We start from the raw sequence: 19709 nt of genomic DNA on the forward strand, positions 1-19709 counted from the left end.
TTCCAGGCCACAGAATGTAATATCTTTAAGCCCTTGAGCTACATTGGGTAAATTTATTACACAAACAGTCATTGAGTGCCTCCTGGAGCCAGGCACAATGCAGGTTCTAAGAATTCAGAAGTAAATAAGTCAGCTATATCCCTGCCCCCTCAAGCACCCTGTCTAGTGAAAATGGCTCATCATCTCTTTTGGGTCAAGTTCTCCAGAGAAATGCAAGAACTTTTGTCCCTGCCACATGGAGTCTTGTTAAATCCCATGTAGGAGGTATTCTTTCTAGACCTTGAGCTCTGTCCTCTGGGGACCTATAGCATGGAAGAGAGAACATGGGTTTCTGAGCTAAACCCTTTGGGGGTTCTGAACATTTAACTAGAAGTATGACCCTTAATTAATTTCACCAGCCTCTCAGAAGCTCACTTTCCTCATTCCAAGAAAAGATGATCCTCATATCTACTTTGTAGGGTGGCTACTAAGATGGAATGTGTCAGTGAGTATGAAGTACTTTGTACCCTGTTAGTGCTCCAATCAGGGTTACTAAGTGAGAAAGGTAGATTTCTGAATGCAGGTCTTTCTGACTCAAAAACCTAGGCCCTCTTCTTTTTCACAAAGGCTCTGAAAATACTGGATTATATATTGAAGCCTCACCAAAACTCCATAAGGGAAGGAATAAACAACACAGCTGAAGAAACAAATGGATAGAAAGGGAGAAATATGCTAATTTGTTTAGAGACACTTAGGACATCTGTGACAAAGCTAACACCAACCCCAGAGTCTCAATATCCTTTTCTAGCTATGAATGTTCAACATGCTTCCTGTGCAGTTGCATCCATTCTTTCTATAAGCATCTATCAACTACTACTGTGTGCCCAACTTGCTTGTGGGTGCTCCTGGTGATTTAAAAGGCATGATGCATGACTTCTTGGAGCTAGTGGAAAGGCAGAAGCTATACCAGACAACAAATTAAGAGAAAATCATACAACACAGAGCATAAACAATTATCAATAATGTAGGTAAAGCTTAATATATTAGTCATCTCAGGCTCCCATAACAAAATACTATAGACTTGATGGTATAAACAGCAGCAATTATTTTCTCACATTTCTGGAGGCTAGAAGTCCAAGATCAAGGCACCAGCATGGTCAGTTTCTGGTGAAGCCTCTCTTCCTGGCTTGCAGACATCCTGCTGTGTTCTCACATGGCCTTTCCTCAGTGCTGTGAGGCAAGAGAATGTGAGGGACCTCTCTGGTATCTTTTCTTATAAGAACACTAATTTTATGAGATCAGGCCCCCCCTTAAAAATTCATTTAACCTTACTTACTTCCTTGCTCCAAATACAGCCACACTGGGGGTTGGGACTTCAACGTGTGAAAGAGGGATACAATTTAGTCCACAGTAGTGTGTGTGTGTGTGTGTGTGTGTGTAACCACTCTGGCATTTGTATAGACAAAGGATTAGAAGGGGCACCAGTGGAACTAGAAAGACCAAGTAGGAAGCTATTGTGGTCATCTAGATTCCAGCTGCATTTTGGAAGTAACACTAACAAGGCTTGTTTGTTGATGGAGTAAATAAAGGAGTGAAGGAGTGGGAAAAGTCACCAAGGACTCCAAGGTTCTTTCTTGTGCAGCTAGGTGGATGGATGATTGATAAAGGGAACACTGGGAGGAATTATGAGATAGGGTTGGGGGAATCAGTGCAACTCCACTGGTCTCCTTTGTTTTCCATTCAAAATCCACCCTTCATTTTATTATTTATTTATTTATTTATTTATTATTTTCGGGGGAGGGGTACTGGGGATTGAACTCAGGGGCACTTGACTACTGAGCCGCATCCCCAGCACTATTTCTCACTGAGTTGCTTAGCACCTGGCTTTTGCTGAAGCTGGCTTTGAATTTGTAATCTTCCTTTCTCAGCCACCCTCAAGCAACTGGGATTACAAGCATGCAACACCTCACCAGCCTTCATTTTTTTTGAACAATACAACTTTGATAGTGTTAATCCCTCCTGATACAAATACATATGCGCGTACACACACACACACACACACATACACACACACACATGCACACACACACTCCCAGAGCTTGTAGATTGGGCCCTAATCTATTTTCCTCCTATATTAATCGTAATCCTTTCCTGAACCATGGTCCCAAACATGCCTTTGACCAAGACACTAGTCTATTAGAGATGTCCTTCCTCCCATCTGGTTGCCTGATGAAATCCTATTCTTTCAAGCTCTGGCTCCCAAGTTATTCTCATCTCTGAAGTCCTCCCTGGCCACCCATCCTTCCCTAGTCTATCACTCCTTTTTCTGAGATCCTGTAGTGTCTGACACATGAGACCTTATTATATTGCATTTTAATTCATTTGTTCATCTGTCACCCAGCTTAATTAAGTTCAAAGGCAAAAATTATATCTGATACTTCCCTCTATGCCTAATTCCTACCATTAGTGCCTGGAAACAAGTAAATCCTCAGAAAGAATGATAACAATAAAAATGCAAACACTCAACAGAGTGATTTCTATGTGCCTGGCACTGTTCTGAGCACTTCAGATTCATTTACTCATCTATATCTTCACAACAATTCTATTATTAGCCCCATTTCACAGATGGCTTGCCCAAGTTGACAGAATGAATAAGTAGCAGAGCCAGAAGTCAGCCCCAGGTGGGCTGGCTCTGTAGTGTGAGTTCTTCACTGCCACATCACACCGCCTCTCCCTGTTGTTCGGCTGATTGGTCCATGCCCTTCAGAGTCTTTCCAGCTGGGCAGCCTTCCTCTCTTTCAACCCCACTGTTTCCCTGTCTCTTATTTTCTGGGAGCTGCTTTGATGATGACATCAGGGAGTGGGGAAATTACTCGACTGAAGCCAGAGGCACCAGCAGAAAAAGAACTCTAGAAACACTGCTGCCCCCTTCATCCTTTTCTATTGTCCTGCTACTGGACTCCTTAAGCACCAGATACCTGCATCCTTCTGCAGGGAGCACAGCAGCCTTAGCCTTAGGACTTCCCTCTTTCCTCCCAGCCTCATTTTTTCCACCCTACTTGTCTGCCAGCTCCTCCCTTCCCCAAACTTTTCGAGTTTAGAAACTAGGATTAGCTAACTCCTGTGAACTCCAGTTCACACACCAGTTCAAATTGAGTGTGTGTCCTGTCATGTCCTCATTTGGGCCCTTCTCTGTCTCTTCTTTTCTTTTTGAGGAGAAGTGGAGTGTTTTGTTTTTGATTCTATTCTGAACTAATGCTATTCAACTCTGGAGTGGAGCCTTCACCACCAACCCCAGGTTGAACTGCACAATTGTGTTCATTCCTCCACTTTGCATTTCTTCTGTATTTAGAGTCTTGGTGTAATGTGAATTTGTTTGGATTTTGAGAATTTTTAGATGAATAGAGGTTATGTAGTATAAATGCATGATTCCTGGAGACGGGGGCACCCAGGTTTGGACTCCAGGTATACCACTTACTAGCTGTGTGATACAAGGAAGTCATTTCACATCTCTGTGTCTCATTTACTTCACCTGTAAAATGGGCCTAATACAATACCTACCTCATAGGACACTGAAAAAATTTAATGAGTCAATCTATGTGAAAACCCTTAGAACTGTACCTGGTACATAGTAAATGCTCAGTAAGCATTAGCTGATATTATTTTTTTTAAATATAGTAGAGTAGCAGAAAAGAATATAGTAAATGCATATATTCCCACCATTCTGAATTGAAATATATTAATATGTTATGCTACCTTTAAGTCTTTAAAAAATTATCATAGATATGTTGAATGTCTTATACCCCTCATCCCTGATCTTATTTCTCTTCCAGTGCCCCTCAAACGTCTATCGTCATAAATTTGATGTGTATCTTTGCAGTCCATTCTCACAGTGATCAGTTCATATATTGCTTGGACTCTTTTTTTTTTTTTTTTTTTTTTTTTTTGCGTGGGGAAGGTCCTGAGAGTCAAGCTCAGGGCCTGATACATGTTAGATAAGCACTCTACCACTGAGGTACAGCCCCAGCCCTTCCATTCTCACAGTGATCATAAATAAGATTTAGAATTGGAGGTGGAGGTGAGTGGATTGTTTTTTCCTAATTGACATAAATGGCATCATATTATACATATCATTTTGAAACTTATTTTTAATCTGGAGTTTTAAAATATTTTTAGTTGTAGATGGGCACAATAGTTTTATTTGTTCATTTTTATGTATTGCTGAGGATCAAACTCAGTGTCTCATATGTGCTAGGCAAGCACTCTACCTCTGAGCCACAACCTTAGCCTCTAATCTGTTGTTTTTGATATCTATATGAAGTCAGTTCAGTCCATTTAACTGTTCTATAATATCTCGTTGTATGGCTATTCTGTTTGACTTATCCATTCACATCTTTATGGCAGTTGAATTGGTCCTAGTGTTTCGCTATTACAGTCCATAACAGTGAGCATTCTTGTTCTTGTTCTTCAGGCACATGTGGGAATTTCTGAAAAGCAGAGACCTGCTCGTGGAATTGCTGGGTCAAAGGGTCTATGCCTTTTCAAAAGTTTACTAGAGGGCTGGGGATGTGGCTCAAGTGGTAGTGTACTCGCCTGGCATGCATGCGGCCTGGGTTCGATCCTCAGCACCACATACAAACAAAAACTAAAAAATAAATATTAAAAAAAATTTAAAAATATAAATATTAAAAAATTAAAAAATTCTCTCTCTCAAAAAAAAAAAAGTTTACTAGACACTTGAGAGCTGGCAGAGGCAGTAGGATGCAGAGGATAAGAGCATGACTTGGGGTCATAGACCTGGGTTCAGATCCCAGCTCTGCCATTCCCTAAGCTGTGTGACTCTGAGCCATCCTTTCTGTCTTGATTTCCCTATTTGTACAATGAGAGGAATAGTACATGCCTCATAGGGTTGTTGTGTGAATTAAATGGGCTTAAGATACTTTGTGACTGGACCATGTGAGCATACCATTCTTTTTTAAATATTTTTTTAAATTGTTGATAGATCTTTACTTTTATTTATTTATTTATATGTGGTGCTGAGAACCAAACCCAGTGCCTCACACATGCCAAGCAAGTGTGCTACCGCTAAGCCCCAACCCTCTATTATTATTTTTTACTATGTTTGATCCACATGTCCTCCTCAAATTTGAGAAGGCCTTTGGTAAAGTACAGATATGTGAATAGAGAAAAATACAAGAAAGACATTCAGCAAATTATTAACCAGTGTTGAAAATATGAATGATCTTTTTGCTTTGCACTTTTCAAATATTCTCCATGTTTATATTAACTAAATGTATTATCTTTTAATTAGAAAACAAAAATAATAGATGCAAATATTTTTTTGAGACAGAATCTCACCAAGTTACCCAGGCTGGCCTCCAACTTGCCATCCTCCTGCCTCGGTCTCCCAAGTAGCTGGGATTATAGGCAGATGCGAGCATACCTGGTTAATAAATTCAATTTTAAATAAAAAAGAAATAAAGAAATAGAAATATTTTGAAAATTAAAAAAAAGAAATTTCCTTTTGGTGAGCAAGGACACTACAAGAAAAGTGGGAGAGGACTCAGGAAGTAGCTATATAAAGTTTAGAAACAACATAGATACTTGCTTACAATAGAGCATTAGTTAAATAAAATACATTGTGAAAGGATCTCCAAGATAATATGGTGAAATGAAAAGGGCAAGGACAGAATACTGAAGAATGTGTTACCCTACTGTGTTAAAATTATATCTCTATGCTTACATATGCAGTCTATCTCTCCAAAGAGTGACAAAAACACTGTTAAGGGAATAGGGTATCTAGGACACAGCAGGAACTTATTCTTTTACTAAATATCCTTTCTAATCTTGGAATTGTTTTTCCTGGATGCCTATATTACTTACTAACTATTTCAAATGACACAACATTCAAGTAGCTTGTGATAGAATTTAATGGCCTTTTTGCAGTTCTCATCAGTGTCTCCTCTATAGCCATTAATCAAGCTTCCGAAATCAGGGAACTGGCCCTGGCATCTGGCACCAGAGCCTGGCATCTTCTCAGCTCTGCTGCCTCCAGCCCCAATACAAAAATTATTCTGTGTGGACCAGGCACAGCAGGGTGGAAAGTGATTCCCTGGGAGCATAACAGCCTGAGTAGAGGGACAAGTGCATGTGGATGTGTGTCCATGTGCAACTGCAGACAATCATGTGAAAATCACAAGGTGGAGGAGGAGGATATGCAGCTAAGTGTGGAGGCCATGCTGTGAAGCCAGCATTGTTTGAATCATGCTAAGGAGTTTAGACCCTCCTGTCAAAGATGTGGTGTCACTAAAGGGTTTACAGTAGAAGAGTGACAAGATTCAATTTGTATTTTTGAGAGTTTGCTTGGGCTGCCATGTGAAGGATAAATTGGAGAAGGATATGATGAGAGATAGGAAGAGCTGCTCCAAAGCTGTTAAGAAATGATGAAGGCCTGAATTAAAAGTGTGAGCTAGGGGCTGAAGTTGCAACTCAGTGATAGAGTACTTGTCTCGCAAGTGTGAGGCACTGGGTTCAATCCTAGCGCGCGCACACGCGCACACACACACACACACACACACACACATATATATATTTTAATTTTTTTTCAAAGAGAGAGAGAGAGAGAGAATTTTAATATTTATTTTTCAGCCTTCGGCAGACACAACATCTTTGTTTGTATGTGGTGCTGAGGATCGAACCCGGGCCGCATGCATGCCAGGCGAGCGCGCTACCGCTTGAGCCACATCCCCAGCCATATATATATATATATATATATATATATATATATATATATATATTAAGTGTGAGCTGGGATTTGAAGCCAAGCCTGACTGACCCCAAAGATCACATCTTATTTCTCCATTTAGCACGCTACCTGAAAAAAATGAACAATTGACTTCCTTTGTACCCACTTTACCCACACTAATGCCAGAAGTATTACCAGCAGATATGCATGTTCATCTACACTGAGACCCACCCCCCCACACACACAAAAAAACTGCCTCTTAATAAAGCCTGTGGAGGACTGGGGTTGTGGTTCAGTGGTAGGCGCTTGCCTAGCATGTGTGAGGCACTGAGTTTGATTCTCAGCACCATGTAAACAAATTAAATAATCAAAATAAAGTTATTAAAAAAATAAAGCCTGTGGATTCACAAAAGCAATTCCTTTTAAAGGAGGAAACTCAGAATACATGCTGTCACCTTTCTGGCTTGATTATTTTTGTCAAAAATCCTTGCTTCCAACATCTTAGAGAAACAGGAAGTTTGCATCCTTCCTTGTTTTTTAAATGTTTTGCTTTCCTATTAGCATAAATTTTCCAGTATACTTTACACTTCAAGTATTGAAACTTTTAGAGAAGTATAGCATGCATGAATTCCCAATTTCTAAAAGAGAATTGTAATATAAATAGCACTAACTTTGTAATTAATATCATTTTACCTTTGATGGTCTCACAGGCAATTCATGAATACAAGAAAGCTCAGGGTTAATGTTAATAACATCACTATCATAGAGTTCCTAATAGAAAAGGCAGAGTTTATTCATGCTGTTTTCCCAGTTCCTAGTGCATAACAGTATTGTCATGAATGGGTGGATGAGTGAATGATGATAGAGGACTGTAGCAGTAGACTGGGTAGAACCTACAGATGCTCCTTTAGCATTATAGATGATCCTACAGCATCTCTAGGACCAGCTTGCAGGCCCATCTAACTTCTTTCTCCTATAAATAGAATACAGAATAACAAGGTTGAGAAGGTTTATCTCTAGAAGCTTTGTGGGGGAAAAAGGAAGAAATCATTTAATGACCCTTTAATTGTTTTTAGACAACTTTATCAGATAGAAGTCTCATACTGTACAATCTACCTATCTGAAGTATACAATTCACCTATTTAAAGTGTGTATTTGGTGTTATTATAATACAGTCACAAAGTGGTGCAACCCTTACCACTACCTAATTCCAGTACATTCATTATCATCTCCCCTGAAATAATTCCCAAACCCACTAGCAGTCAAGCTCCTCTCCCTCCAATGCCTAGCCACAACTAATCTACTTTCTGTACCTATGGAACTGTCAATTTTGGACATTTCATATGAGTGGAATTTCACAATCTGTGATCTTTTATCTCTGGCCTCTTTCACTTAACATAATGTTTTCAGGGATCATCCATGTTGCAGCCTGTATCAGTACTTTCTTTATTTTTATTACTGTATAGGAGCTTTCTGAGCCAATAACTTGTGGTTTAAGTTATCATAGCATTTCCTATATTTTGGACAACTGAAGGAACTCATCTGAAACTGAAGGGAAGCCAGCATGAATACAACCCAGAATGAATGAGATTACAGCCATCCTCATCTTTGGCAGTGTCACAAATACTCGGAGCCAAAGATCTGTCTTAATAGGATGGCAGGCCCAAGTTCTGTGTTGTGACCTCCTGCTGGCACTGGTCTAGTCTGGGAAGGGCTCATGGGTATAACGGGATGAGGCAAGTGCCTCATAGCTTGTGTTTCTGGCTTGGGCAGAGCTTGGGTGCAATTCCTCGTCTTCAGACATCTGAGGAAAGTATGTCGGGGATCTCCTGGTTCCATTTGTTCTATTTGCCAGTGGGCAGAGTACTGCACTGTGCAGACAGGTTAGACAGTTTATTGTAGGCTGATGAAAGCAGATTAAAAAACCATCAGCTTGGTGGGAACCTAGCTCAGAATCCAATCCAAATGTCAGATGAAATATTTACACAGCCAGGAGATAAACCAAGGGAAACAGTGTGCCCTTTGTGTGTGCCTCTGAGTGTGCAGGCACACACAGAGCTGCTGACCATTTGTCAACTTCCAAGATTTATTCTGCTGCTTCTGGCAAGGGACAGCCTAATGATTTAATAGCTTGTCAACACCTACACAGAGAAACAAGGACTGGCACTTCCTCATTTCTTATTTTCTTTGCTTTAAATAGGAATTCCTATTCTAAGTCACTGGAACCTGGAAATCAGACTGTCAGGTTTCCCTTGACTTGAGTGCACAGTTCCTGAATCTGAGCATGATGAATGTTATAACTTTCCTGTTATACAAACACAGGGTTGCTACCCTCTCAGAAGAACCCATTGAGTTCATGTCCTAAAGCTTGAGTGTTTGCTTCAGACCGTTGCCGTGAGCCAATTTCAAATGGAGTGAAACTGTTTTGTTTCTGTCCCCTGAACCTCTTGAGTTGAATGCCTGCTTGAGCAATCCAGTGCCTGGTTGCCACATTTACATTTGAGATGGAGAAGTTGTTTAAAGGATTCTAGTGGGGGAGATGACTGGATTTTTTGTGCAGAGTAGTATTCTCCAGGCATCCTTGGGCAGTTGCAAGTTCCCTGAAAGCAGAGACCATGTCTTCTTCATCTCAGCAAATCCCACAGTGCCTAATTCAGCATCTTTCCCACTGTCAATTTTGTTGATTCATTTTCAGATAATTCAACCATAATCTATGAAGAGAGTTATCTTTTATATTGGAACAATACCTTGGGTACTCTGGGCCTTTATCTCAAAGACAGGTAATAGAGTGAAGTGGTATATAGAATATGTCATCTCAATATGCACATACTGCAATATACATCTGAATGACCTAGGCAAATTCTGATTCAGTGAGTCCAAGGAGGAACCTGAGATTGTGTCTTTCATAAAAGCTCCTAGGTGATAAGATGCTGCTGGTCCAGGGACCATATTTTGAGTAGCAGGGGCCTACATCTATGTTGCCCAATAAGGTAACCACAAGGCCCTTGTGCTTATTAAACATTTGAAATATGCTTAATCCAAATTGAGATGTGCTGTAAGTGTAAAATGCACCCCAGATTGAAAGACTTAGTAAGAAAGAATGTAAAATATCTTATTAGTAATTACATCTATTACATAATGATAGGATCGAGAATATATTAGATTAAATAAAATACATTTTAAATTAATTTTTCCCTGCTTCTTATTTGTTTTTACAATGCTGGGAATTGGACCAGGGCCTCACACATGCCAGGCAAGCACTCTGCCACCAAGCTGCATCTCCTGCCCTTTTGTAAATTTATTTTGAGATGGGGTCACCCTAAGTTGCTAAGGCTGACCTCAAACTTATGATCTTCCTGCCTTAGCTCCCAAGTCACTAGGACTGCAGGCATGCACAACCATGTCCAGATTCACCTGCTTCTTTTTATTTTTTTTAATGTAACTACTCAAAAATTTTTAAAACTGAATATGTTGTTTATATTATATTTTTACTAAACAGCACTTGATCTAGAGTAGGAATTAGCAAACTTTTTCAATAAAGAGCTAGATCGGGGCTGGGGTTGTGGCTCAGTGGCAAAGCGCTTGCCTTGCATGTGTGAGGCACTGGGTTCAAGCCTCAGCACCACATAAAGATAAATAAACACAATAAAGGTGTTGTGTCCATATATATATATATATATATATATATATATATATATAGAGAGAGAGAGAGAGAGAGAGAGAGAGAGCGCTAGATCATAACTTTGGTTTGTGTAGAAGGGGTTGAGGGGAGGTATGGGGTTGTGGGGACAGGAAGGATGTTAGAATAAGACAGACATTATTATCCTATATACATGTATGATTGCTTTACTGAAGTGACTCTGCACCACATACAGCCAGAGGGATGAAAAGTTGTGCTCCATTTGTGTACAATATGTCAAAATGCATTCTAATGTAAAATAAATAATTTTTTTTTAAAAAAAGGGAAAAAAAGAAGAGCTAGATCATAGGGGTTTTTCAGATTGTATGGTCTCAGTCTGATCTACTCAACTCTATTTTAACACAAAAGCAAAGATAATATGTGAATTAATGAGTGTGGTTGTGTTTCAATAAAACTTTATTAACAAAAACAGATAGAAGTGGTAGCCTTGAAAACAATGGCCTACAATCATGGTGAAAGCCAGCAGCCTGGCAGCCATGAGAGTGGGCAGAATAGTGTTGGAGCTCCTTCCAAGGCTCATTCCCAAAGACTATTATTTGGCTTCTCTGCTGGTTCCTTGGAAGACCTTTCTTGCAAAGCTTTCTTTATTACACCTGATTCAAGAGCACACTCAGTGTGAAAAACATATCCTTGGGGCATTTGTCAAAAACAATTAAAGGCAAATTATTAACTTCGGCAACTGCCTAATGCAATAGATAACAGCATAGGCAAACAGTCCTAACCAAAAGGCTTAAAAGTAAACATTAGGGAATGAGATGTCCCTGGGGTCTTTGAAAAGCTTCAATGTATTCTTGGGAATCTAGAAGGCTATAGGTATGCACAGGGTGGTGTGAGTACCCAAGGCTGTACGCAAGCTGTGAAAAGGCCTCTCCTCTCACCTCTGGCTGACCTTCAAGCTTTACAAAGTATAGTGATAAGGCAGATTTGTCAACTTCTTAGCTGAATGTTGAGGACATGCCCCCCAGCACACACATATAGAGAATCTTGGTAAAGACTGGGAGACTAGGCCTAGGAATACAGCTCAATGGTAGAGTCCCTGCCTAGCATATGTAAGGCTCTGGGCTCAATCACCAACACTGAAAAAAAAAAAAAAAAAAAAAACCTAGAAGACATACTGGTTCTAGGAGTTTAAGGAAATTTCTGTCCTGTCATCAGCTGGCCACTAAGCTAACCATCAAAGACTTCAGTGACTACACATGACAAAGAATATACAGATTTTACAGAAATTATGCCAAAAAAAATCACTAAACAAATAAACAAATAAACACTAACAGCAATAACAACAAACTCTGGGGAAGGGGAAAATCTGATTTCCAGAGTTACCACATTATATAAATTTAAAGTCCAGTTTTCAACAAAAATTACAAAATATGTAAAGAAACAATAAATATAACCAATATGTAGGAGGAAAAAATGATCACTATAAACTGTCCCTAAAATCATCCAAACATTAGAATTACTAGACAAAAAAAATAATCAGCTGTTTTATATTATATACACAAATAATTAAACTATGAGAAAAAAAGGCTATCACTAAAAGGATAAAATAGGGCTGGAATTGTGGCTCAGCAGTAGAGCGCTTGCCTAGCATGCACAGGGCCCTGGGTTCAATTCTCAGCACCACATAAAAATAAATGAATGGAATAAAGGTATTGTGTCCAACTACAACTAAAAAAATAAATATTTTTTTTAAAAAAAGGATAAAATATTTTTTAAAGAACCAAATAGAAATTCCATAGTCGGGGCTGGGGATGTGGCTCAAGCAGTAGCGCACTCGCCTGGCACGTGTGCCGTCCGGGGTTTGATCCTCAGCACCACATACCAACAAAGATGTTGTGTCCGCTGAAAACTAAAAAATAAATATTAAAAAATTCTCTCTCTCTCTCTCTCTTCTCTCTCTCTCTCTCTCTCTTTAAATAAATAAATAAAAGGTTTGTTAAAATTCTCAACCCTTTAAAAAAAAAGAAATTCCATAGTCAAAAAGTACAATATCTGAAATAAAAATTCACTAGAAGGGCTCAACAGCAGATTTAAGCAGGCAGAAGAAAGAACCAGCAAGCTTGCAGAGAGGTCAATTGATACTATCCAGTGTAAGGAGAAGAGAGACAAAGGAATAACCCGTGTGAAAATATCAAGCAACCTGTGTGAAAATATCAAGCAGAAGAAAATAAAAGAAAAGGAAAGAAAAATATATGAAAATATGTGGCCCAAAATGTCCCAAATTTGAGGAAAAACATTGATCTTTATACCCAAGAAGCTCAACAAACTACACGTAGAATCAACTCAAAGAGAACCTTACTGAGACACATTACAAACTGCCAAAGCCAGACAGAAAATTTGAAGGAAGCAAGAGAAAATCAAGTTATTATTACAATTAATCCTCAATGAGACACCAAGTCTGATCAGGAATCATGGATGCCAGAAGGCAATTGGAGGACCTATTTAGAGTGCTGAAAGGAAAAGAAAAACTGTCAACCAAAAATTTTATATCTGGCAAAAGTATTCATTGAAAATTAAAGAGAAACTGGGTGCAGTGGCACGTGCCTGCAATCCCTGCTACTCCTGAGGCTGAAGCAGGAGGATTATAAATTCAAGGCCAGCCTGGGCAACTTAGCAAGAACCTGTCTCAAAATAAAAAATAAAGACTGGGGGATATAGCTCAGTGGTAGAGTACCCCTCAGTTCAGTTCCTGTAACACACACACACACACACACACACACACACACACACACACACCAAAAATAAATGAAGTACAAAATAGAAAAATATTTTATTAAAAAAAATCAATGAACCCAAATATTGGTCCTTTGAAAATTTCAGCCAAGTTGACAAAACTTCATTTAGGTAAACTCTCCAAGAACAAAAAGATTCAAATTAATAAAATCAGAAATGACAATGGGAATATTATCTCCAACTTTACAAAATAAAAAGGAGTAAAAATAAGAAAAAGGAATACAGGGAATATTATGAACAATAGTATGCCAACAAATTGTGTAACTTAGAGGTAATGGACAGATTCTTAGATTCACAATATCAAAATTAACTCAAGAAGAAATAGAAAATCTGAATAGACCTATAACAAGTAAAAGTGGTGGAGTTAATTTTTTAAATCTCACAAAGAAAACCCCAACTCACTAGTTGATTGTATGAAAGAATTAAAGAAAAATTGATATTGATGGTAATTAATTTTATTCCTCAACTGGACTAGATCACAAAGTGTCCAAATACCCAGTCAAGCATTATTTCTGATTTTGTCTGTGAGGGTTCTTCTAGAAGGCATAAGCATTTGGATCAGTACACTAAGTAAAGCATATTGCCTTCTCTAATGTTAGAGGATATTAAACAACCCACTGAAGGCCTAAACAGAATAAAAATGCAAAATTTTCTCTTTCCTCCTTTCCCTCTCTTTATATACATGACTGCTGAGCTGGAACTAGATAGTTTCTCTGGAGAACCCTAACTAATACAACTTCTCAACTCATTCTATGAGTCCAGTGTTACTCTAATACAAAACCAGATAAAGCAATCACAACAAACAATACTACAGTGGAGTTGGGAATGTAACTTAGTGATAGAATGCTTGCTTAGCATACATAAAGCACTGAGTTCAATCTCAATGAAAGAAAGAAAGAAAACTACAGACCAATATTCCTTATAATACAGGTAAAAATCCCTAAAGTACTAGCAGACTAAATCTAGTAACACATATAAATGATTATGCACCATGATGATTTGGGATTTATCCTAGGAATGCAAGATTGGTTCAAGATATGAAAATCAGTCAAAGTACCGTACCATAATAACTAGAATATGAAATACTTACAAATAAATTTAACAAAAAGAGTGTAAGATTTATACTCTGAAAACTAAAAGGCACTGTTGAAAGAAATCAAAGAAGACTTGCATGCATGGAAGGGCATCTCACATTCATGGATTAGAAAATTTAATAACTTCATATTGTTAAGATGGCAATTCTCCCAAAATTGATCTGCCAATTCAGCATAATCCCTATTAAATCCCAGCTGGTTTCTTTTCTTTTTTCTTTTTGGCAGAAATTGACAATCTAATCCAAAACTCCGTATGGAAATGCAAGCGACCCAGAATCCCCAAAATAATCTTGAAAAGGAAGAGGACTCACACTTCAAAACTTACCATAGAGCTACAATGGTCAAGATAGTGTGATACTGGCATACAGAGAGACATATAGATTAATGGAATAGAACCAAATGTGCAGAAATAAATTCATATATCTGTGGCCAATTGATTTTTCACAAGAGTGCCAAGCATATTCAATGGGAAAGGAATGGTCTTTTCAAAAATGCTGCTAGGAAAACTGGATTTCCACATGCAAAAGAATGAAATTGGATCCATGTCCCATATCATATACAAAAATTAACTCAAAAGGAAGTTTCAGCAAAACTATAAAACTCTTAGAAGAAAACTTAGATGTAAATCTTCATATTCTTGGATTGGCTTCAAAGAACACTATCAAGAAAGTGAAAAGACAACCCACAGGATGGGAGAACATATTTGCAAATCATATATAAAGAACTTATAATCTAGAATACGTTTTTCAAAAAGCCTTAGAACTCAATTATAAAGGCAAAATAATCCAATTTAAAAATGGGCAAAGGATGTGAATAGACATTTTTCCAAAGAAGATGTACAAATAGCCAATGAGTACATAAAGAAACGCCCAGCATCACTAGTCATTAGGAAAGTACAAATCAGAAACACAATGAGATACCACTTTGCTCTTACTGAGATAATAATAAAAAAGACAAACAATAGCAAGTGTTGACAATATGTAAAGCAATTGGAAATTTCATGTGTTGCTGGTGGGAATATAGAATGGTTTAGCCACTTAGCCACTTTGGAAGACAGTCTAGCAGTTCCTTTAAAATTTGGACTTACTGCCAGACATGGTGGCACACATCTGTAATCCCAGCAACTGGGGAGGCTGAGGCAGGAAGATTGCAAGTTCAAAGCCAGCCTCAGTAATTTATTGAGGCTCTAAGAAACTTAACAAGACCCTGTCTCAAAATAAAAAATATAAAGGGCTTGGTGTGTGGCTCAGGGGTTAAGCATCCCTGCGTTCAATCCCAGTACCAATAAAAAAAAAAAAAACTTGGACTTACTAAATGACATAGAAATTCCACTCCTAGGTATATAATCACATGTGTTCACACTAAAACTAAAAGCAGAAACAATCCAAATATACATCAATTGGAGAATGGATAAACAAAATGCACATACATGTAGAGTCATCCCTTGATCTCCTCGGGGGATGGGTTCCCTGGAATCCAAAATCCAGGGATGCTCAAATCCCTTGTATAAAATAAAGTAGTATTTTCATATAATCTACACATATCCTCCTATATACTTTAAATCATCTCTATTATACTTATAATAACCACTACAGTATAAATACTGTGTAAAGATTTTTTGCACTGTATTGTTTAGGGGATAATGACAAGAGAAAACTCTGTTCATCTTCAGTACAAAGGTAATTTTTAAAAAATATTTCTGCCTACTCTTTGTTGAATCTACAGATATGTAATCAGAGTATACAGAGGGCTGCAGAGGGCTGAGATTGATACACACACACACACACACACACACACACATCCATATTAACTAGAATATGAAATACTTACAAATAAATTTGACTATATATAAATTTAACTCTCTCTCTATATATATATATGTGTGTGTGTGTGTGTGTGTGTGTGTGTGTGTGTGTATACATTCTAATAGCTAGCCGTTTGTGTATGCTAGATATTGTTAGCATGAGCAAACTAATTTTCACAAATTCATATGAATTATTGTCAGAGCAGTCTAGGATATGAGGGTTTTTTTTTTTAATTTTTGTGTGAGTGTGTCTGTGTGTGGGCATGTAAATGAAAGTGAAGATTATACTGTGCATTAAATGGGGTAGAATTCTGTAAAACACTTAGAATAGTACCTGATATATAGTGAGGGCTATATATGGGTTTACTGTTGTTATTTATTACCAGGAACCAGCAACTGTGATAAGCTTTATTAATTAATTTGTGTGTGTGTGTGTAGATATATAGAGAGACAGATATATATATAGATAGATAGATAGAGATAGAGATAGAGATATATATAGATATATGTATATATACAGATATATATATATATATTTATATCATATATATTATATATTATATATATATATATATATATATATATATATATATATATAATCTCCCCTGAGGATACCAAGGGCCAAGGGCCAATTGTGTGTGTATAGATACACATTTATCATTCATCAGTTTATGGATATATGGGTTGTTTCTGCTTTCAGCTATTATGTGTGTTTATTATATATTATATACACATGAATACATATATTATGTGTGTATATTGTATATTATATATATACATACACATCATATGCAGTCATAAAAATAATAAAGTACTAATACATGTTACAGCATGGGTAAACCTTGAAAACTTTCCAGTAAATGAAAAAAGACACAAAGAGCCACATATTGTATTATTTCATTTATATCAAACGTCCAGAAATGCAAATCCATAGAGACAGAAAGTAGATTAGTGGTTGCCAGGGGCTGAAGGAAGGGGAAATGAATGCCTAATAGATATAGAGTTTCTTTCTTGGGTGATGAAAATGTTCTTGAATTAGATAGTGGTTGCGCAACCTTGTAAATATTCTACTTATGAATATACAAAATTGTGTACTCTAAAAGGGTGAATTATATCTCAATGATAAAGAAAGGAAGAGGGACAGATTTGGCCTATGGGATGTAGTTTACTGACCTTGATCTAGAACAATGGTTTTTGGAATCACGCAGGCCAGAGATATGATTCTAAATTTCAACTTATAAGCTCTGCAACCTTGGACAAGATACTTACTAGCTTTAAGCCTTGCTTTTCTTCTTTATGTGTTGGGGCTATGTCCAGTACCTCCCTCTTATTGTGTGAGGATAAAATTAGGTCAAACATAAACTCCACAAAGGCACTCTATCTCCAAGACCCTGAACTGGCAGGCACTCAATACAAATGAATGAATAAATAAAAGTTAGCACAGTCTCCAGCTCACACTAATAAATAACAATAGCAAACCCTTATGTAGCACGTATTGTATGTCAGGTACTATTGTAAGTGTTTTGCCCAAGTATCTCAAAAATATCTTTTTATGTGAATTCATTCAAATCAGGATACAAACAAGGCCCATACATTAGGCTTGTACTTTTTAGATTTAAGATTACTTGATAGGATTTTAGTCCTCATGAAAAAATTGGGTCTAATCAGCTTGAAGTCTCTCTGAACATCCCAGATTCCATAAGACTAAGGGCTTCAGGATGGTCTTGCAAGTAGGTTTTCGCTCTGTCTCCTGTCCAAACCCTCACCCCACCACAGTCCCCACACCACTGTTGGTTGACCTCGGAAATCTTTGGTTCAGCTGTATAAAAGTAATTGTAATTACAGTCATTCCTGGGAGTTCCTTACCATTATGCCTAATTACTCTACAGCATAATAATCATTACGTGTATCATTAAAGATGTGTCAGATTGACTTTGTCATGAGTTTTATTTGATTTCAATACTAAACTGCTCCAGTAGGCACAGCCTTCAGAGCTTGTAGATTGTGATTCCAACCAGGGAGCAGGGAACTAGCTGTTGGCAAGCCTATAGCCAAGCACCCATGCCATACCATCCCATCCCTTTTTTTTTCCCATTCGCTTCTGTGTGTGCTGGTTCTGCCAAAGCCCAGGCCAAAGGTGCCTGCCTGCCTGTCCTTCTTCTTTGTGGGCTGTACATCTGGGCTCAAAGCACAGCAGTTCACACTTACAAAAAGAGAAACAGCCAAAACAACAAAACCCTGCAGGCACTGCCAGCATCAACCACTACTTCCCCCGTCCACAGGGATCTCAGTCAAGCTTCTTATTGACTCATTCCATGCAGCATCTTCATTATTCTCCCCATTTTGGAGATGGAGAACATGAAATGAGCTGATGTGTCCAAAGTCATTGAGTTCATCATTAGCAGAACCGGAAAGAGAACCGGAGGCTGTGGATGCTGAGCCAGAGCTTCTGTGGGAGCCATGGCCAGGTCAGGTTCCATCCGTTAGGTATTCCTCTCTGGTAATGGATACATTTTCAGTTTTCAAACATATTAAATGAAGCTGTCCGTGCTGCTGGGAAACTTCCTGAGAAGGAAGCAGAGGAAAATACAGGGGTGGAGATGGGTAGCAGCACTTTCCAGTTTGAGTTTGTGAGCTATGTGATCCAAGCTGAGGGCCTGGCCCAGAGGCTGCCCAATGCCTTGTGCATCATCAGGCCACATGTCTTGCTGCTTGTCAACTCAAGGTAGCCACTAATCAGGTAAACCCAGTGTTGAAAAAATAGGTAAAACATCTCCAATCATTGCCTAATGAACCTGCCCTTTGAGTACTTCATAGACCCAATAAGTGAGTTCAGTGCATGTTGGCTCAAATGCTCATTCATGCAGCCAGCCTTGAATGAGGACCATCTTAATGCCCTGCTTTGTGCTCAGAAAGCATCTTTGTGCTGTGTGGTTCTGCCTCCTAAGAGCTGCACTCACAGCCTAATGGGGAAGAAAGACATGTAAACAAATATGTGAGAGTGAGCTGGAGTGCTATAAAAGGTCTCCTGGAGACACAGGGAAGGGAATGAGGAACTCTGGCTTTGGGAAGTCAGTGAAGACTTCAAAGAGGTTACATTTGAGCTGGGTCTTGAAAGATGAGTAGAAATGGTCCCAGCTGAGAAAGGAGGCCAGACATTCTCTGCAAAGGGAATAGTGAGCAGAAAGGCAGGGAAGTGTGACAGAGCATGAAGGAACCCAGGATCCTTTTGCAGATGTAGGGTAAACAAGTTGCCATTATGCATCTGATGACCTTCATAATTTAAGGTCAGACTTCAAGGTGGACCATCACTCCCATTTGCTGCTTTTCCATGGATGTACCCTGCTTTTGTGATAGCCTGTTGGCCTTTCTGTAGTTTTCCTGAACTTAGCTCAAAAGCTGATGCTGAAATATGTCCATTTTGTTTTGTTCATTCAAAATTTTGCACCACGAACACTGGCCCATTGAATGACATAGATACCTGTCACTCCAGGTTTCCTGGAACAGCAAACAAAGGTCTTTTTCCCATAAAGTCAAACCTAGGAAAGCAGAGTATACTATCAAGGAGGATGGCACAAAAGTCTTTGAGGACAACTGGACTCCATGTGCTAGGTGTTTGCTGCCCCATATCTGTTATCAACTGAATGGTGTGTT

The 19709-nt window shown here is 38.4% G+C and overlaps 1 protein-coding gene across 4 annotated transcripts in view; it reads left to right on the forward strand.

Moving 5' to 3' along the window:
- HDAC8 (histone deacetylase 8) overlaps positions 1-19709 on the forward strand; it is a 267136-nt gene that overhangs the window by 169018 nt on the left and 78409 nt on the right. Inside the window, exon 10 of one of the 4 annotated variants that reach the window (XM_081276968.1) lies at positions 14477-14686. The exons of the other annotated variants lie outside the window; for them this stretch is intronic. Within the exon in view, the coding sequence (XP_081133094.1) occupies positions 14477-14491 (15 nt within the window). The 3' untranslated portion in view covers positions 14492-14686. Of the gene's footprint in view, positions 1-14476; positions 14687-19709 lie in introns of those variants that run through there. 4 annotated transcript variants of the gene reach the window in all.

The sequence above is a fragment of the Spermophilus citellus genome, assembly GCF_964194105.1.
Source record: "Spermophilus citellus genome assembly, chromosome: X".
NCBI lineage: Eukaryota > Metazoa > Chordata > Mammalia > Rodentia > Sciuridae > Spermophilus > Spermophilus citellus.